Source organism: Dufourea novaeangliae, unplaced genomic scaffold (assembly GCF_001272555.1).
Source record: "Dufourea novaeangliae isolate 0120121106 unplaced genomic scaffold, ASM127255v1 scaffold8, whole genome shotgun sequence".
Lineage (NCBI taxonomy): Eukaryota > Metazoa > Arthropoda > Insecta > Hymenoptera > Halictidae > Dufourea > Dufourea novaeangliae.
The window spans coordinates 10447989-10470004 of record NW_015373923.1 but is presented as its reverse complement, the minus strand read 5'-3'; the positions used below and the strand labels follow the sequence as shown (position 1 = coordinate 10470004).

The 22016-nt window shown below is 29.9% G+C and overlaps 2 protein-coding genes across 2 annotated transcripts; one reads left to right on the top strand and one right to left on the bottom strand.

The window, feature by feature from the left end:
• The first annotated feature begins 842 nt into the window (after positions 1-842).
• LOC107194812 (integrator complex subunit 11) lies at positions 843-2838 on the top strand. The gene is made up of 4 exons (XM_015584515.1): positions 843-1091; positions 1169-1591; positions 1661-2485; positions 2548-2838. Exons 1-4 carry the CDS (start codon positions 843-845, stop codon positions 2836-2838), a joined length of 1788 nt encoding a protein of 595 aa, XP_015440001.1.
• A 2669-nt stretch (positions 2839-5507) lies between these two features.
• LOC107194666 (putative leucine-rich repeat-containing protein DDB_G0290503) lies at positions 5508-21082 on the bottom strand. The gene is made up of 17 exons (XM_015584316.1): positions 20734-21082; positions 19989-20151; positions 19644-19807; positions 17427-17609; positions 16231-16564; positions 14845-15626; positions 14085-14756; positions 13843-14012; positions 13584-13758; positions 12467-12715; positions 12287-12391; positions 12013-12171; positions 11793-11915; positions 11603-11683; positions 9552-9794; positions 7901-7940; positions 5508-5646 (listed from the first exon to the last, which is right to left on the bottom strand). Exons 2-17 carry the CDS (start codon positions 20134-20136, stop codon positions 5603-5605), a joined length of 3672 nt encoding a protein of 1223 aa, XP_015439802.1. The 5' UTR covers positions 20137-20151; positions 20734-21082; the 3' UTR covers positions 5508-5602.
• Between the last annotated feature and the right edge of the window lie 934 nt (positions 21083-22016).

Here is a 22016-nt window from a genome sequence, read left to right as displayed (position 1 = left end):
GCCTCGGGATAAGTCGTGATTCTGGGATGACTGAGATTCATTTGAGATGAAAGATCACGAATGGTTTGGCTGTGGTTGAACTCATGTTCGGTCCGTGATAAAGAAGAAAAAAGTTCTTGGTAAAAGTTTCTTGAATAAGGTAGCACAAACTATAGTTTACTACACAGCCGCTTAAAATTTATAATACTTTTATCTATAAGCACTATCGCGGTCATTTTAATGATACCTTTTTTTTAATAATTAAACTTAAATAATCGATGAAAACTAAGTTTTGTTTTTCAATATAAGAGCACTATAAAACTTCATTTCGTTTGTACATGTGTAGTATATTTATATTACACCTATCAAAAGATGATTGAAAATTTTTTTCTGAAATTCAAAATTTATTTTTTATGCAATTTTGAATACACCTTTATATGGTATCATAAGAGAAGGTTATGTTTACTGTTGAACACTGAAAGATAGACTATATACATATAATGACATGGTGCAAGCAAAACTGGCAAGTCGATTCTACCTACCTTCGATAACAGAAAACTGAGAATAAAATGCAGGATCGTTAACGAGTATTCGTGTACTAAGTGCTCTTTGTCATATATGAGTTAAACATATTTAAGTTCGCTAATGAAGTTATATGTATATATATTATATGTGTATATATATAAAACATTTCACCGTGAAGGTTAACTTATTGTGCTTACAATCAGCTTATCGTATTTTCAGTTGTAACTTGCAAATTAGTATTTCTGTATTCCTCCAAAATTAATTTCGAACATTATAGAGGATATTATTACATTAACTTCTTACTCTAGGGAACAAAGTGATTATCCTTATTTAAAAAAATGCCGGATATCAAAATCACCCCTTTGGGAGCTGGCCAAGATGTTGGAAGAAGCTGCATCCTTGTATCCATGGGTGGGAAGAATATTATGTTAGATTGTGGTATGCATATGGGATTCAATGATGAAAGACGATTTCCAGATTTTTCATATATAGTCCCAGAAGGTCCAGCAACTAATTATGTTGATTGCGTCATCATTTCACACTTTCATTTAGATCATTGTGGTGCTCTACCATATTTTACAGAAATGGTAATATAGTAAATATAAATTATGTGTATAAACTATGTATGTGTTACCCAAAATTTATTGCACCATTTTGTTTACAGGTAGGTTATACTGGACCAATTTATATGACTCATCCAACAAAAGCCATTGCTCCTATCTTACTTGAAGATATGAGAAAAGTTGCTGTAGAGCGTAAAGGGGAAAGTAATTTCTTTACATCACAAATGATAAAGGATTGTATGAAGAAAGTAATTGCTGTTACATTACATCAGTCTGTAATGGTTGACTCGGAATTAGAAATAAAAGCATATTATGCAGGACATGTACTTGGTGCTGCAATGTTCTGGGTTCGTGTTGGCTCTCAAACAATTGTATATACTGGAGATTACAACATGACTCCTGATAGACATTTAGGTGCTGCCTGGATAGACAAATGCAGGCCAGATTTACTAATATCAGAATCAACATATGCAACAACCATCAGAGACTCTAAGAGATGCAGAGAACGAGATTTTTTAAAAAAAGTATGCTTTGTTAATTAATTGTATGTATCTATCAAGTTTTCTCTGAAATTCACAAAATTTTTCTTGTAGGTTCATGAATGTATAGATAGAGGAGGAAAAGTATTAATTCCTGTATTTGCTCTTGGACGTGCACAAGAACTTTGTATATTATTAGAAACCTATTGGGAAAGAATGAATTTAAAAGTCCCTGTATATTTTGCTCTAGGATTAACTGAGAAAGCAAATAATTATTACAAAATGTTCATCACATGGACTAATCAGAAAATTAAAAAAACTTTTGTACAAAGAAATATGTTTGACTTTAAGCATATAAAACCATTTGATAAAGCATACATTGATAACCCTGGAGCTATGGTCGTATTTGCTACTCCAGGAATGTTACATGCTGGACTATCTTTACAAATTTTTAAGAAGTGGGCACCAAATGAAGCAAACATGGTTATCATGCCTGGCTTCTGTGTACAAGGAACCGTTGGGCACAAAGTTTTGAATGGTTCTAGAAGAATTGAGTTTGAAAATCGACAGATAGTCGAAATCAAAATGTCTGTAGAATACATGTCTTTCTCTGCACATGCTGATGCAAAAGGTATTATGCAATTGATACAATACTGTGACCCTAAAAACGTTATGCTAGTACATGGAGAATTTGCTAAAATGGAATTCTTAAAAGAGAAAATTAAACAAGAATTTGGAATCAATTGTTACAATCCTGCAAACGGAGAAACTTGTGTTATAACGACTGTTTCTAAAGTTCCGGTCGATGCTTCCTTAGCGTTATTAAAAGCCGAAGCAAAAAGATATTCAGCTTTGCCTCCAGATCCTAAAAGACGAAGATTACTTCACAGTGTCTTAATGTTACGTGAAGATGGAGCGTGTCTAGTAGATGTAGATGAGGTAACTATATTTTATTCTAGATACACGTGAAAGTTGCTAATAACATTATTCTTTCATAAAAGGTAACGAAAGCAGCTGGTATAATGAAACATGTAGTACGATTTACGTCTACTGTGCAAGTAAGAGACCCTGGTCCAGCACATTCAACGACTTTAAAATTATTACAACCCTTGAAAGAAAGATTATCAGGTTGGACAGTTCAGTTAACAGATGGATCAATATCTGTTGAATCCGTTTTAGTGAAAGTGGAAGGTGATGAGGATGACCAAAAAAGTGTGTATGTGTCATGGACAAATCAAGACGAAGATTTGGGTAGTTATATTCTAGGATTTCTACAAACAATGTTGAATTAACAAAATGATAAAATATTCAACAATTATCATCATAAACAAAAACAATGTTAAGAGATTTTTGTAACCTGTGATATCGCTGCAATGAACACATATTTTTGTAAGAAAAAAACGCTTCGTATATTCATAAGAGTATTCGTTGCATTTTAAAACATTCAAGGAAAGAAAAATAATTGTGTTTACACTGTATACAGGGTGTTCGCCCACTGATCTCAGAAACATTAATGGGTGATTCTATCTGTCAAAGTAAAATGAAAATCAAGAATGACGAAATTGTGTTGGAGGCTTCACATTCACAAGCAATCAAAAATTAGGGTCAGAAACACCTGAGATCAGGCATCCTTCATACAAGCGGTAAGCGTAGAGCACGATAGTCACGGCGCATATACAGGTGTCACCTATGAAAAAAATACGCTCTTAATTAACAAAGAACAAGATGGATATGTGGACTGTGTCATACTTCCTGCTGTTTTCTATGGCTCGACCAGCCCGTCATCACTCCGTCCTTAAGGTGTTATTCTTGCTAGCAAACACCTTTGGTGTGCTAATTCCACTCACTGTTTACACATTTTTATTACTTTTCTGTCCTTTGTGTCGATTCGAATAACGTTTCCTTAGTTCGGTAGCAATCATCAACGCAAATTCATCTAGTCGCCGGGAAATAGCCTTCAAAAAAGAATATCTGTTTGTTATAGTATTAATTTAATTTTTAATTTCAATTTCATTTAAGTCAGTTTATTTATTGTACATTCTGTGTGTGTGTGTGTGTGTGTGTGTGTGTGTGTGTGTGCGTGCGTGCGCGCGTGTGTGTGTGTATTGTTGTTGTCTCTCTTGTGGATTTGAACAAGTGACCAGATTTAATGTCATCTAACAATTCAGGTATGCTTTTTTTATGAAGTGTCGTAAGATAGTCCAGGCTCGAGTGAAGATGTTACACATTACTTTTTTTAGCCTACGCCGTGACTGCTGTGGCTTACGCTTACCGCTTGTACGTACATCGCTTGATTTTAGGCGTTTCTAGCACGAATTTTTAAATGTTCATAACTTGAAACTGCAACTTCCAACACAATGTCGTCATTCTTAATTTTCGGTTTATTTTGACATGTGGAATCACTCCTTAACATTTCTAACACCAGTAGCCAAACACCATGTATACTTTTATTAAGTATGTACTTTAAATGCAAAACAATTAAAGTCTTGATTTGGATAAAATGTGACATAAATACATCTAAATCTTAATCACGGCAGAAAATATAAAATTGATAATTCTTTAATAATACATTACTTGAAATGTATATTAAGAGAAGATCAGATTATTATTATTATTATAATCTGGTTATATAGAAATTATAAAATTTCTATCATTCTTATTTGTATATTTCTTTTATTTATATTCCAGTTATTACATAAAAATACGAATACTTTGTATTGAGTTCATCAATTATTTCACAAGTGACATTCTCATTGTACCTGCTGAAAAAAATCCCATTAATTTAACATGAATAAAAATATACACTCTAAACATGTTTGTATAATTATTTCTTCATTTATTATATTGCCAAAGAAAAACAAAAGTAAATGTATAAAAGTTGTAAATATCAGTGATATTGTTTGATTCTAAAAATGTGATTAAATAAATTATAATTGATTGTACTTACAAGTTACTATTTAAACTCGCATATTATTCAACGTCAAATAAAACAAACATTTTATTAACTATTTCTATTTTTCTAAATAGAAAGTACAAATAAGTACGGTGTGTAACTAAACATACGCGGCTTTATAAAATAAACGAAACAATTATAATTTACAAAACAAATATTTAATATATTATAGAGTATTTTGAATTATCTGGGTTGATATTTCGTAATGCATGATTATAATAAAAATTATAACTGATTCAAAAACAAACTAACATAAAAAGTTTAATAAACGCTCTTTGAAGTGCCCAATTATATATAATTTACAGTATCTTAATTTACCTGTCCAAATATGTTTCCGAACAGATTCTGTTATGTCTTTGCTATAATTGTGCATGATTAGTCTTTCTCGTGATTTTATAAGGATAATAATTATTTGTAAATTTAAAGTTGCCTTTAAAAGCCACCTATTGAACACCACAATATTTCTTTTTTATACAGGTGATCACACGATCATGCTTATTTATTGCACATAAATTCATCAACGATTTCAGCTTTGTATACAAATGCTTTAACAATATGAAAATCGTCTAAAAATCTGGTGTTTGCTACTCATTTAAAAAACAATTACACAAAAGTGCATATTCAGCCATTCATAGTTTGAGTATCGTGATTTTCTTTAATGTACATGTATTTCACTATATCAATGATTTGATATATTAATGATTCTTAAATAAAAACACTACGAAGGCGCTAAAAATAGTTATAAGCATGTGAGCGTTTTATCTTATAAAACAAAATTAATATTTAAACAATAAAAATTGTTATATTGCAATTTACAATTTCAATAATTCTTAATGCATGCTTATCTGCCTACTCAATTATGTAACCATGACAAACACCAGAATCAATATTTCTCAGTTTTGTAACTACAAGGTTTCATTATTTATACTTTTTCCACATAGTAAAATATGATATTCTTTTTATAAGAAACATTATTCATAATATTTTTATCATTATATTAGTCTTCTCAGTAGCAAAGTTTACCATTTATGTCTTATAGAGCGTGGGGGGCATATGCGATTTCACTTGGATTTCCTTTTTGAATCATCTGGCTTCGCGCTTCGTTAGCGTAGTTTGTTCTTTGAAGTTATTTTTTTCTTGAACCACCCTGAAAAATGTATTAATCAAATTTATTATTGTGCCTGATCTTTCAGAAAGAAGCTGCATAAAAAGAAATAAAATTTTTTATTCATCCACATTTATTCCAACAAATACGATGTACAGACTTTATTTCTCTGAACTAATAGTTAATTCCCGCAGCACTATTTGGTAATATTTGTTAAATTGAACAATCACCTTGTAAAAGAAATTAATTTGGGATGTATCTGTTGGAGAGATAAATTTCAAGTATGCATCTAGTTTTTTGCATGCTTATTTATGTTCTGAACAAAAATTTTGTCCAAGTATATATCAAAGAGAAGTAAATCGTGTAAAAATACATTTAAAACATAGAATAAACGATTGATAAATGAGCACACAATATTAAAATGATTTTATATAAAATCCATCACCAAATATAAAAAGCAATATTAAAAATTTGTTGTTAATTAACAAAATATAATTACACGTATGAAGATAACATAAATACAGGTACATTACCACAAGCAAAATAATGTATAAACGAATGTATTGGGAAGCACATAATATAAAATATTTATGCTGTTTCGGTTCTAAAGGAAATTTGGCATGGTTCTATTCACACAAATTACAATACTTTTTATACTTTCACGTGTAACTACAAATTAAACAAAAAAAAGGACTGCAAATTTTCAAACAGCATAAACTTAACGATATAGCAGAATAACAAGAAGTACAGTTTGTTATATGAGCATATGTATAGCTTACTAAATGTATTGTAGCAGGTAAAACAATATACTATGTTATATCCAACAATGCATGTACTATCTGTAAAAAAATTAATTAAAATACATAAAAGCGATGCAAATGTATGAAAAATAAAAAGGATGAAACAATAATGATTCAGAACTATTGATGAAAAATCATGTAATTGATTTAAGAGCAAACATAAAGTTCGTTCATGGTGTGCCCTTTACCCCAGTGTTTGTGTTTATAAAAACTGATCCACATGTAGCTATGCATGTTGTTCAATACCCATTGTCTCCGTATCACTCATTTCTGCACAGCGAATGTTACGTGCTTTGTTGATTTTTGTACAAATGTCTCTATATCAATATAAGGAATACGGCACTATCTGTACGTGAATAAACAACATTAGGCAATTAATTTAGCTTCTTTACTGTCCACATGTTATGAAACGTACACTCAAATTATGTAATCATTATTGCATAAGATAAGAATAATGCATTGAGACATTACACAATGCATTATTGTATTTTGTGCTGACATAGACAACACCTTACAACATGAATTTGAATTATTAAAATTGAAATTGATATTACAATATGAAAGAAATGGTGGAATTAAACTGAAATCATTTAAATTGATCTCCCTTAGCATACATGATGAGACAGTCAAGATGCAAGACATTCAAAATGCACTATGATGATGCATAAGAATATAAAGCTAACAAGATCTAAACACTATGCAACATATCTTGGGGGACACTCACATTATAATAACTTGTAATTTATAACAACTAATAATAGAAAATTATGGATAGATATATCTCTAAGGTATTGGAGATATTCTCAAGTAAAATATATACAAATGCGGTATAAAATTTAGATATAACTAAAATTCTGTTTATGTTATGTTTAACTAAATACTAACGTGCTAATATGAAATGTTTAATTAATACTATGATACAAATGGAAGTATAATGTACAAATATCTAAATGAAGACTATTTTAATGACTTAACACACTTTGCACTTAAAGTTTCGTTTTTGAAAAACATTTTAAAGATATTACAGGAAAATTTTTGAATGTACAATAGTATGTGTTTTCAAGATATTATACTGTTTACCCTAAACATCTTATATGTATTGTTTCAATTTTGTATGGTTTTTATATTAGACATCAGTATACTACTTAGTGTTACTTAACTAATAATGCTACTAATGTATGATTTTGTCATGTTCGAAACGAAATTTTAAATTTGAGATCCTTCTTTTATTGTTTTATTTTAATTAAACTTAATAAGTAAATTATATATTTCGTACTTTTCAGCTGACAAAATACTACTAATTATAAGCAAATTATAAAAAAGTGCTCATTAAAGTAAGAATGTAACATTTTTAATGCTACATAAAATGTGTGCAACATAAATGAATGTCTTAAAATAAATTTTCATAGTAAGACCTGACATAAACTGCTAATAGCAGTCTACTATCGACCTTTTCAACAGAAAAGTTCCAGAATCTCACGTTTTGATTTGCATACCTGCGAATCTGCGCCGTTTTGCCATGGATTTCTTAGTGGACTGTCAGAACAATGAAAACAATAAAAATCGTTATTTATCGGTGTAGCATGAGATTTTGTACGTCAAAGCTAAGTTTCATATTTATCGACGAATAATGACGAACTGCTGCTGTGTCTCAATAGCAACTGGTATTCAAAAATAATGGTAAATGTGTCTTTTCTTCTATGAAACAAACACTGGGGACAAAGGGATACGTATGCTATTAGTTTGCATCAAAGTTTCTCTTTTTTGCATCGGTGAGGTCGTATGTGGATAAAATGAGATGGTTCCTGCAATATATACATTACTCAAACATTTGTTTGCCAAAATAAAAATAACAAATAATTAAAGCATGTAGGTACATATGTGTGTAAAATACTATAAGTACAATACAGTTTTATCATACAGCCTTCAAATGATCTGTCTTTCAACGTTGTAAATGTCACTCTCTTTCATATCTCTTTGTAATGTATAAACTAATTCAACCTATAAACATAACAAAATAATCAATCCTGAAAATATTGCCATTTTGACGTTAGCTTTCAATTTAAAAATTATCACTTACATAAAGTAACAACTTAAAGGTAATATGTATATATATAATTACAATGCGCGTGTAAATAACTTTTTAGCAAAGTATTCTGAATACTTTGTATATGTATAAACTAGTTATGTATAGAAATATATGTAAAATAATAAAACATATTCGTATATATGTAAAACGATCAGCATTTAGTATAACTACATGCCACTTTTAAATATGATTGTTCGTAATGCTTTTATGAATATGGTCACAATAAGTAACATAGCAATTAAGTTGAAATATCACAATTGATCTACCACAAAATACTGCTTCAAAATACAGACTACTCAAATAATATTAGGTAATGTGGCAACAAAATGATAACATAGGGACTCAAACTTATCACAAAGAATCGTGATTGTTCTCTTTACATATACTGTACCCAGAACTTCTAAACAAAAATAATTAATATCCGAACACCGTTTAAGAATATACAGGGTGTCTCAAAAAGATGGGACAATCCGCAACATTGCATATTCCTTGTACAAATACAAATCGAAAAGTCCTTCACCGATTTGTAATCTGACGCTTCATTTCCAAGATATTAGCAGATATACGAACTCACACGTACGCACAGGTCCAGTCAAGAAATGCACGACCTAGGTCACTGGCCTATTGTTGCTTCTTGACTGTGTCTGCGCGTACGTGTGGCCAACACTCAGATAATTGGAGTTCGTTTAACTGCTAATATCTCAGAAATGGAACTTCAGATTAGAAAACGGTAAAGGACTTTTTGATTTGTATTTACATGAGGAATATGCATGTCGTGGATTGTCCCATCTTTTTGGGACGCCCCGTCTATAATTGAATATAATTTTAGAAGGGTGAACATTACACTATACAAAATAGCTAATAATTAATTTCTTGTAATAACAAGACTTATCAAACAACAGATACACGTTCTTTATTAATTAAAATAACATTCATTGCAATACTGAGCCCCAATAACATAATAAACATATCTCACATTTGAATAACTAACTGAAGTGCGCCTATATCGTAATCGAGCCAGCAATATCTTTTCCTTCTTTCATAACTTTGAAGTTTACCTTCCTTTTTTTCTTGTGCTTTTTATGCTGCTGGTTCACCAAGGGACTCCAGCAAGCCTGTGTGTCTTTATCTGTCGTATGACAAGATGTGGAGGAGTATTTTGTTGAAAGGGGGCTGTTGTCAATTTCTCGTTGAGACTGAACCAAATTTACAGACTTGGTTATGGAACAATTTGCGAGCTCTGTATTCTTGAGAAGAGTATTTTCTAATGCAGCTATCAGAGTCTGTGCTGCTAACGGTGGCTGCATTTCAGATATATTATTATTTACCTCTTCACATGTTACATTAAGTAACGACAATTTGTCAAACTTTTAGAATTGAACGACGGAAAAATTTGCAAAATTGTCGTTTTAGAAATGGTTTTAAAAAAAACAAATTATGAACAACAATTAATTTGCTGATACATATTCGTTTGATAAAAACTTTATCGTCTTATACATTAATAAAACAATTCACATGTTTTTCTTAGTGTATGTCGAAACAATATACGTTTAATAAAATTTCTTCATGCTTAGAAGAATGACAACTCAAAAAGTAATGCCTACAGCTTATAATAAATAAATCACTGACTAAATAAAAATGTTCAGTGTATATACATATAAATATAATACATTATAACTTTTTAAATAAGTAAACCGATCTTGTTTCATACATATATAAAACCTTACGCTTTGAATTGTTATTTTTCTAAATACGTAGCCATCTAAAAAATATCCATAGAATGGCAACTTTCGTTGCCAATAAACATCGGCAAACAAATCCCTGTGTAGAGCATTCATATGATACATGATTAAATGTTTATAGACAACTTCTAATCACATCAAATTATCAGGTTTGTGTTGAATGTGGTATTACTAAGCAACTTGCAACATTAATAATATGGTATTATTAAATATTAACTGGAACATTACATACGAAATTAAAGCAAAACATGTAAACAATAATACCACACCTAGATTTGCATGTATTCTAAAACTGATAAATATTATAAATGGACATGGAATTCAAAAGTAAAAATATTTATACTTCTCTGTGACTAATATTACTAAAATAAAATATAATAAAATTTAACTATATTTCATACTATTATTATTAGCATTCCTCATTAATTTATTAAGTATTAATATTATATTATATATATAATACTCTGTAAAAGACAATTAAGTACAATGATGTCTCATTACACGCATTCCACATAGTAATTAAAAAAAGAAATAATAACATTTTTTAATGATATACAGTGTGGGACAAAATGATAGCACACATCGTATAATCATTTATTTTTGTATTTTAATTGAAGATTAACTAAGTATTTACAATACAATCAATTGCTTATTAAGCTTGTAATAATGTTTACTACTTTCTTTGAAACACAATTACTTCACTCTGGTTTAAGCACTTTCCACAACCTATTATTTAAATTTTCTATGTATTCGAGTACTAAACAATACTGAAACACTAAATCTGTTCTTGTTCGTGCTAATCTGCGGCTCAACTACGACTGGAGAGCGAAAATATTACAATTATTTTGTACGGGGCGTAGTACCTTGTGTTTACGTTTTCATGTAGGAAACATTTCAATGTTATTCTACAAAAACAATTATTGGTATACGTAATCTTACAGATACATACAATATATAGGGTGGATAAGAGGCAAGTTATTTTGTGTTTATTTTAAAATACAAGGCATTATTTTAGATGTGCTATCATTTTGTCCCACACTGTAGATATGGATGACTATAATGTTTTAACTGCCTTTTACAAAATAATATCTATTATGTAATTATGACCATACAATTGTTACACTTAGTGAAATAATGGCAAAACACAACATTCGTTTGTTAGTTATTATTTACGGAAATTCATTATTACTATTACATATGTCTTGTCAATGTTTTGCAGTATTACGTAGGTTCTCACAATTTCGAATTATAGCCGTAACGTTCATCGTTACAGTTATAATACAAGCTTTATGAATTTTTATACAAAAGGCACTGGACAAAAATCAATTAGGACACTTGTAAAACGTTTAAATTTAATATATACTAACCTCGGAATTAGAACACTCAGAAGTTGGTGGCCCATTTAACACTGACTGTTCCGAACTGCTACAACCTCCGCTAACTTCATTCTAAAATAAAAAAGAAGTGTAATAATATTTATTACTCAATAGTATCCCAGTATTCTGATTGCATTTGTTAATTTTATTCATTTTGATAATATTTGAATATACTTTATACCTTAAGCTGTGATACTTCTTGCTGAAGTTGCGCAACTAGAGAACGTAACTTAGTCACTTCCGTATCTAACGTTGCTCTTTTATGACATTCTGACTCAAGTTCTTCCGATAAGCGCGATTTTTCCTATAGTAAGGATAATTTAGAAACAAATTATAATACAGACTTCACATTTCTCTGTTTAATATAATTTCGTTTAGAAGTTATATAAAAATGTATATACCTCTTGAAGTTTTTCCAATGCTATTAAATCATGAGTATTTCCTTCAGTTGAAACTGATTGTGATGTAGATCTAAGAGTCAGTAAATCAGCATTAGCTTGTTCTTTAAAAGAGTTATCATCCTTTAATCTGGTTTCCAACTCTGCTACCTTGTTTTGTAACTATATACATGTAAAGAAATTTCTTATTTATTTATTGAATGTATTTCTTAATTCTTTTATGTAATATTTGAAATTTACCACATTATTTCTATCATTTATTCATAAGTTCATTTACCTCAAGCCTGAGATTCACAACTTCATTTTCCTTTTGCCGAAGTTGAGATTCCCATCTTGTTTCTTCTGACTCTACATGACTCTGAAGCTTATTAAGCATACCTTCCTATAAGTGTTTCAAATAAATGTACCACAGATCTACGTTAAGAGAAATGATATCGCAACTGCATGAAATACTTACTGTATCATCAATAATTTGTTTATAATGTGTAACCATGTCTTGTAAGTTTTTATTTTGTTTCTCCAAATCTGAATGCATGTTACCTAGATTTTTCTTCTTTATTTCAATCAAAACTGTGTTCACTTTTTCTTCAAAAACTCTGAGCCATTGATCATGTGACTTTTCAGATACTTTTATTTCTGGGAATATCCTTTGTAAGAAAGCTTTTGTTAAATCTTCTTGTTCCACTTTTACTTTTTGTGTAACCTCCTAACAACAAGTAAAAAATATATATATATATACATATATATGCTCTTAAATCTTCTCAACTGTATTGAGTAAAATACGTTTTAATATATGAAATTTGGGTTAAAATACAGTTTACAGGTTATAAAACAATTGAGTATTAATAAGGTAACCAGACGTCCCAGATTAGGTACGACTGTCCCACATTTGTGTCGTTTGTCCCGGAAAGTGTCCTGGATTGGATATGTAACCTTTTTAACATTTTCGCAGTGGCACAAAGTTGCTGTTTCCTCTACTTCATGCTAGTAAATTTTATATGAATAAACACAAAAAAAATAGATCCACCACATTTTAATGACGTACAATTAAGTAAAACTAAGTAAATAGTGTTCTCAAAACTGTTGACTTTTTTTTGGGCATGTCCCGCATTGCAACGTGAAACATCTGGTTACCTTAGTATTACTGTAGATGCGTTGATAACGAGAAAGAAAAATAATTTAGGATTAAATTTGGAAATAAACTGAAGTAAATAAAAATGGGGACTTACATCAAAGTTTTTCCCATTATTAGATTTAGTACGCGACTCGGCAGCAGAAAGAGCTTCCATCACTTTCCAGTTTTTAACACGCAACTCCTGTTCCAACCATAAAAAAATGATCAGTGTATTATAGCCTGATAGCTAGTACTTTACGCATAAACGAATCAAAAATACTTAGATACTAATTGTTTTTTAAAGTTAAAATATAAAAATAATTTGGCAAAGTGATGGAAGCAATTACATAATTAATTTTGTAAATATATGGACAGATCTCTTTCACGAAAATTGCATGTACACTGTACATTGGACTAAACGGATTCTTAGCCACCTGTTTGTACATACGTTGTAACTTACATTATTTTTAGATCTTTGTGCTTCTAAGTCATCGTTTAAACGTGCAGCAAGACTACGTTGACTATTTACATCACTTCGTAATGCATCAACTTGAGCATTTAATTGAGTGAGTTCTGCTTCTTTATGAGTTAATTCTATCTTTAAGGCGTTCAGTTGACTCTCCTTTTGGGCCAACCTTACAATAAAAAATCACTCACAGCATTCTGCATGTCAAAATTATAAAATTTGTAATTGTGTACATATATATATATATACATACAGATTAGCATGTTCTACGAGTTGCACATTCTTTTGAACATTGTCATCGATTCCATTTTCTCGGCCTTCTGCAGCTGGTCGTTCAGTAGTTGCTGCCAACTGGGATGCTAATGACTCATTTTCTTCTTGCAATTGTTTAAGTTGTTTTTGCAATTCCGTGAGATTCCCGAGCTAGAAAAGAACGATTATGTCTATGTTGTATGAATGAAATTGAAATTTCTGGTTGTATTGTAAAAATAATACCTGTGTAGAAAGTCTATCGTTTTCTTCCTGCAATCGTGTAATCTGTAACTGTGTATCGCCTGCTTTCTTTTCATTGTTTTGTAACCTATTTAATTCAACTGTCAATATTTTCATTTCATTAGCGGATGCATTTGCAGGTGTAAGTTCTGCTCGAGTATTTTCTAATTCGGCTTGTGTTTGTTTCAGTTCCTCTGTCAATTTTTGCATGTCACTCCGATAGACGGTGACTTCGTCCTCGGCTTTCTTCACACTTTCTATTGCCTTTTCCAAGTCGATATTCATCATATTCAATTTCTTTTGTGCAGTGTCTAATTGTGCCTCTAACTGTGCTACATTTTCCGTCGACTGTTTTAATTCAACTAGTACATTGTTAAGCTTGTCTTGAGATTTCTTGAACTCTTCTTCTTTATTTGCCAGTGTCATTTTAAGGGCTGTAATTTCAGCTGCTTCAGATTTCGCTTCATTCATAGAGACTGATAATTCGGATTTTATCTTCATTAACTCCGACTGAGCTTTATTTAATTCAGCTTTCAATGTAGAAGCATCATTAGCCTCTGTTTTTGCAGCATTTAATTCTGTCTGTAACGAGTTTACTTGTTTTTGAAGGTCTTGTTCATGACGATGAGCACTTTTTAATCTGTGATCCAAGTCAGCATGGGCACGATGAGACTCCTAGATAAATAAATCAATATATTTAAATGATGTAGAAAGTATAGTTACTATGCACTAGCAAATGATATGCATTGTATCTTTTTCTTACCTCAAGTTGTCTAGCAACATCTTGCAACCTATCGCCAGCTTCTTTGAAATGCTGTAACTGTCCTTCTGAATGCATCAATTGTCCTTGCATAAGTCCTAATTGTTGCTGTAACATTTCTATCTCTGCAGTGCTACTCTCGCAAGTTGCTTGTAATTCACTTTGCAATTCCTGTACTTCTACATGCTTCTGGGCTAATTGTGTTTTCAATGAATTTTCATTTTCACGCATTTGTGCGAACTGAACTTCCATTTGTTTCCGCTGTGCTATCAGTTCTTGTTGCAGATGGCCTTGAGTTTGTCCCTGATCTTCTTGCATCTTATGAATAATCGCAGCGTTTTCATTTACTTTAGTTTGCAATTGTTCAATCTGTCGAGTGAATCCTTGTTTTTCAGCGGCATGACTTTCTAAAATGTGTTGCATACGGGTATGTAACGTCTGGGTTTCTGTAACCTTAGCATTTAATGCTTCTTCTAGCTGTCGTACGTTAGCTGACAATCTAGACCTTTCAGAATTAAGTTCAGCTCGCAATTCCTTCAGTTTATTTTGGAAAGCAATATTAGCTTCGTGTTCATCTGCAAAGGCCTTCTCTTTTTCTGCCAATTGTTTTTTTAATTTAATGACAGGATCTGCACGACCTTCTGTCCATTCCGAATGTTCTGACGGATTATCTAGCTGTTTATTTAAAAGTTGATCAATTAAAATTTGTATTTCAGAACGGCTAAGCTCTGCTTTTTGAACTAAAGGCATCAAAAGGGACACATTAACAGCATCTTTGTCTCCACCTGAAATAACAAATATTATTTCAAATTAATAACGTTTCTATACACAACAATAAATATAATATTAAAAATCGTTTCATAATAAAAAGTTTATGGAATATTAATATCATAACAGTATTCTTTTATTGCATGTTTTTATTTATTATTTTAATTATGGCCAAACTGAAAGATTTGTTAACAAAGGAAACTTGTATTAAGAAAAGTTCGTTATTTTCCAAATCATACACAAGTATCTAATGGTCATCCTTATAAGGGAATAACCTTGACTGTACGGACATTGACCTGTGAAGATGGAAGGGGAACTGATCCTACCTCAGCCACATTCCAAAGCACTGAAGAATCTGCTTTGATGCACATAAGACAGATTCTTTGTAAAACATATTCAACTGATTTTTTTAAATGATGCTATAAAATATTACATACATTTAAATTTTTTAGGTATCTAAATTCAGTTTGTTTTCAATTATTTTTATAACATATGTTCAATACAATATTTATCATACTATAATACAAGCATTAAAATTTTTTAAAATCTTTTAAGGAAAATCTAAGTACTTATTAAGGAAATGCAGTTAATTAAATGTAAAAAATTAATGAAATCACTTACCAATTTGAGCCAAGATATCATTCTTCTTCTTTGCCTTTTTAGATTCTTTATTTGATGGTTGAACAGCTGGTGTAGTTTCCTTCACTGTTTCTTTTGTATCTTTAACAGGGGTTTCTTTCTGTTCTTTTATTTCTTTTGGAGAATCTTTATTGATAATTGGTTGAGCATTAACATTTACAGCTGTTTCTTTCTTTTCTTCCTTCTTCTCTTCCTTAACATTTTCATCCTTCTTTTTCACAGAGTCTTTCACATTTTTCTTTGCCTTTGTTGGAGTCTCCTTTGGAGACTTATTTACAACTGGTTCAGACTGACTGATTTGGTGTAAATTTTCTTTCTGTTCAGGAAAAAAATAAAGAAATGTGTTTTAGACCTCAGATAGATATTTGTTATAAACAAATATACACAACAATAAATTTTATATTAATTCAGATGTTAATAAAATTAAACAAAGTATTACACACGATATAAGCGTACAAAATAAAACCAAAAAAAAATTATAAAACAGTACATACCTTTACACAAAACTCACACAATTAGAAAAGAAAACCAAAATATACGATGACAATATAAGCTTCAAACTCCCTATTTATTTTAACGAGTTAGAGTATTTATTAGTTTAAAGCTTTAAAGCATATATAAATTTATATCTTTCGCATCCGCAGACGAGATATCTCGCGATTCGACATTATTTATTTAACAACCATTTCCCACAAAAATAATTCACATTCAACAGAATATTGTGCAGTATACAAAAAAAAACGAGGAACATAAAGAATGAAGGTATTTCTGTCGGTATTGTAATGTAGCACTATGTATAGCACCATATTGTGAAGTGTTTTACATAAAAGAACAAAAAAACACATTTTTTTCTTTTAAAAAAAAGTATATACTTTCTTCTTCTTCTTTTATTAATAATACATAGTCACGAAATATCTGACATGTAGCACTGTTAAATAATGCAATGAAAAGAGACGTGGGATATCTTCTGCAAACAATTGGATGGGTAAAAATCAATTCGCGAGATATCTCATCCGTGAATTCTGAAACGGTTAAGAAATGCCTTAATAGAATTAAAGAAGCGTTAACACTACTCTGAGTTGTAATTTCTGTGTTACACAAATAGCAGATTATGCAAATATGAAAAGTGAATGAAATGCAGACAAGGTAAAATGTTCTACCAAAAGCAAATCACTCACACTATGACTCCGTATGAGTTCGAGGTCGTCCTTTGGTTGAATGAGTTCAAAATGATTAGCCTCTTCCGAGGGGGGTTGTGAAGAACTTAATTCAGTCACAATAACCAATGGCTCGTCTTTATTTACAAGAATTGACTTTACCTTTTCAGACTTGCCTTTCTTCTTACTTCCTTTGCTACCCTCCTATGATTCCAATGTACATATTAAATGTTTCCCATATGTTGAACGAAATAAAAACAAAGAAAAAGGACATTTCACATTTACAGCGATGCATTTGTGACTTTACATTATATTGAAATGGACGTATAAAATTATTAAAATTTACTTCGGAATGTATAAATATTAATAGTAAAAAAAACTACAATTTCCGATAATCCCAAATAGAGAAAAACAATAACGATTAAAATTTTTCATTCGGTATATATACGAATATAACTTATTTACTTTTCACCTTAAAATTGTATTTATTTTGACCTCTTGGCAAACATAAATACCTGAAATTGACAAAGCCATTGTATTCAGCAAACAAAATATATTTTTCAGTTCCTATTAATATTGAACTTTTATACAATAATTTCTAAAAATAAAATTTTTAGTTTTCGTTAAATTTTTTACAATAAATACACATATATGATAAAATATTTTAAAAATGGAATCAAGTTTTTAAGTATTGCCCAACTAAATTAAATATTACAACATTTTATTGCTGCAGTTAGTTGTAATCTAAATGATAAAGTAGAAGTAAATGTAGGATAATATCATAACATGTGGTACAGTTATTTATAGAAATTAATCTTGAGCTTCTAAAAGTGTTTATCAATGGTTCATACACAAAAAACAGGCTTATTTTTATATTATTTAACAATTACTCAATTTTCTCATCTTTTTACATTCATAAAATATTTAGTAAGGTTACATAGAAGGCATTCAATTTTTTATCATAAATATTCTAAAATCTGCATTTAATATCATAAAATTATATTTTTAATGAACTCACCAGGGCATGACGTTAACTGTGTCAATACATTTAACAGATTATTAAATTGTACAATTTAAAACAATAAACTGTTGTTATATAAATACATATAAAAAAGTAATAAAAGATACATTAATATAACATATATATGGCAATTGAAGATCACCAAATAACAAAAGTATGCAACTTCTAGTATGTGTGTACATATATATATATATATATATCATAGAATTCCTTAAGAACAAATTTTTATAAAATTCAAGTGTCCATTTAAATATAATGCTCACAAAACTTAACGTAGTACAACTTTATGCAACTTTTGCAGATTTAATAAGGGAAAACATTAATTAGGATCTTACATTGATATAGGAGTGCGCAGTTATATTGTATTAACTTAAATTTTTTTAAAGAAACATAACAGTTTTAAATAAAAGTAATACTTAATGATTATACCACAATTATTAGCAGAGGACAAAAACAAAGCTTTATTATTTATTTAAAAATCCAAAAATTGGACACAAGTACTATTTTAAATAAACTAACCACATTAGTTTACACCAAAATGATACATTAACTATGTATGGCGAGGTCATGTTATATGTTATTAAAGAGTTATATTAACATATTACAATAGGTCTTTTAAGCAGGTAACTCCCAGTGAGTAATGTGATACCTCATGAATAGAAAGACCTTAAATGATACACAAGTATGACATACAATATGTGAGCATACTATATTTCATGCATGAAATGTATGAAAACATAAGATTAAAAAAGCCTGTGTGTGTTTTAATTTTTATATAGTGATTTAACATACAATACTGAACATGCAGTAAACATTTCCAAAATAAAAAGGGTAATGTTTGTTCCTAATTGTTTAATCCTAAGTAATTGCACTTTAATTAGAATAAAGTAATATAATTTTTTAAATCTTAACAATTATTGTAGGAAACAATTACCACCATTTTAAATGTTTTTTCTTTTATGAATTGCCTTTTCTATTTTTCGTTAATAATTCATAATTTGTTTTTGCTGTTACTCCAGCTCATGGAATAATATAATGTTTTATTTGAAATACAATTGTACATTTAATTTTAATTACAATTAGATAAGTTAAAACATCATTAAATCATTTTTGGGTGGTGCATAATTAAAGAAAAAATTCAAGGTAATTCTTTAGGGGAACTATTTGTACAGATTATATATTATATATAAAATTATAAATATAACGAGTGTACTTACCCGTAGTAGTGGTTCTAAGGGCAATATATGAGGATTTTCGTCAAATTGAACATGTTCTGGCTTTTCCTCTTTATCATCTCTTTCCTCCTTTTCTTCTTTCTTCTCTTTTACTTTTTTCCCTCCCTTATTCTTGTGCTTTTTCTCTTTACCTTTATCTTTTTTATCTACAACCAGTAAAAAAATCTTAACATAAACAATTATGAAATGTAGATTTGTTCATTTATTAGTTTAACATTAGAATTGAAAATTAATTTTCTTAGCAAAAAATACATTGAATATAGAATGGGAAATATATCTTTTAGACAAATATTTTATAAGAGAATTAAATGATACATTTTTACTTACTCAATAAAAGATCATCAGGTAGTTTCCTCTGTTCAGCAATTGCCTCTTCATAAGACTTTTCTTTTATACCAAACATTGATACTAAAACAATAACTGCTGCTGAAATAACTACCACTGCTATGTACACCAATCCTGTCTGGACATCCATTTTTCTAACGTCTACCTGTAAATGTTAAATACCTTTATTATCATACATTATAACTAATGATCATCAGAAGCAACACCTAACATATTAAAATCATATAAGAACTTCATAAACCAATGAATTACATAAAATTCCTTATCATTTAATATATTAGTCGATTCTTATCATAATTTGTTCTCAACAAATTTGAAGTAACTCCAATTTTTGAAATCAATTTTTCCTTCACAAAGGACACTATCACCAGATGTTACATTACTTATGAGTATTACCTGACTTACTTTCATTCATTGAAACAGATATTATTAACAAATTTCACAGTATTAAAAGATATTTTACACAATATTCGTGTAAATACATTCACTGAACTGGTACGTAATAACAGCGCAAAATGGACTACAGTAAAGTGATTCAACGGGTGAAAGTTTAGAGAAAAAGCAGCGTGAAAATGACATATGGATGACAATCGGATCATCGACACAATCGCCGGAGATGAGCTGAATTCATCGGCGTAAAATCATGAATAGGTAGAACCGGCAAAATAATGTGTATTGAATTAACATTCTATTAAATCAATGGAATCAGAGAGTTTTCTATACTTACGTCGTTCGGGAGAAATATTTACGGTAGTTCGTCTCCGCCAAGGAATGTAGAACGAATAGCGTACTATGTTTGTCTACTACCGAGAATCACGACAAGAATTCACACACGATGATTTCTTCTCAAGAATTATGGCGGCCGGACGTAGAGGCAAGTATACGTGTTCGAAGCCACGCCTATCAAAACTCCCGTTTTCTGATTGGTGCTGAACGCTGCCACGTATGCAAAACACTCGTATAAACAAGACTGAAATTCATCCACGATTTTCGTTAATTGTCGACGACAATTAACCACAGTGAATAATTGATAACCTAATTTAATTCTTCACCACTGACACGTTACATGATACATATGAGGGTCAATACGTTGTGTGACACTATGTCAGTCTATGTACTAAAATCACGCTGACCAACTTCATAAAACATTTGATTTGATCACTCCTATCGAGCATTGCAAAGACAACATATATCGGAATGTCTCACACAATGGATTACGATCTATTTTTTGTTAACTATTAAAAACAAGTTTCTTTCTTTATAGATATAGATAACAATTTTTAATATTTTTTAATACACTCTGTTTATAAATAGACGAGAAAGTTTACTTGAAATATTTTTTTAATATATACCGTGAAAGAATTAATAGCTACTGAAGTAACGTTATGTTAAACTATTGTTGTTGGAATAGTTTGATACTAGTAATTAGAATACTTATGCATCTGATTTGTTGTCTACAAACTTCTAGAAGTTTGTTATTCATAATTGTGCGAAGTAATTCTCCTTGTACAAAGCTTAATAAATATTGCTGTTTCTTTTACAAGTGAACAAGATATATTTGATAAATAAAATAAGGATAGATCTGTGTCTATTCAATTTTATTATAGTTCATAATAGATTTTGTAACATGTAAAAAAATATGTCTTTATACCCATACTTTCATAGTAATGTATAATATTAATTGTATCGAATTTAAGAAAAACTTTATTGAAATATTTTAATTACTATTCTAGAAATAATATGAAAATCATAAATTTAATTAATAATGCTAGTTATATCATTAGACTTCGTTTCAACAAATAGATATTTAATGCTCTCTATTTATACAATCTTAATCAATTTTTATTATCATGTATAACATTTTTAACAATCCTTATTATGCGTTATATACTTCTAACATAAGCTAATAGTAATTGGCATAAAATGAATACCTAAAAATTTCAATGAAATGTACCATATTTTTTTGCTGCTTTCGAATTTGTAAAAGCAGTGGCAGTCCTTCGAATTATT

Bases quoted from the DNA above. Each gene is read 5' to 3' on its own strand.
- LOC107194812 (XM_015584515.1), top strand. From the start codon at position 843: ATGCCGGATATCAAAATCACCCCTTTGGGAGCTGGCCAAGATGTTGGA. The intron at 1,092-1,168 runs GTAATATAGTAA...TTTTGTTTACAG, and splicing joins TACCATATTTTACAGAAATG to GTAGGTTATACTGGACCAAT. The intron at 2,486-2,547 runs GTAACTATATTT...CTTTCATAAAAG, and splicing joins GTCTAGTAGATGTAGATGAG to GTAACGAAAGCAGCTGGTAT.
- LOC107194666 (XM_015584316.1), bottom strand. From the start codon at position 20,136: ATGGATGTCCAGACAGGATTGGTGTACATAGCAGTGGTAGTTATTTCA. The intron at 19,808-19,988 runs GTAAGTAAAAAT...TACTGGTTGTAG, and splicing joins ACCTGATGATCTTTTATTGA to ATAAAAAAGATAAAGGTAAA. The intron at 12,392-12,466 runs GTAAGTATTTCA...AAACACTTATAG, and splicing joins AACAAATTATTGATGATACA to GAAGGTATGCTTAATAAGCT.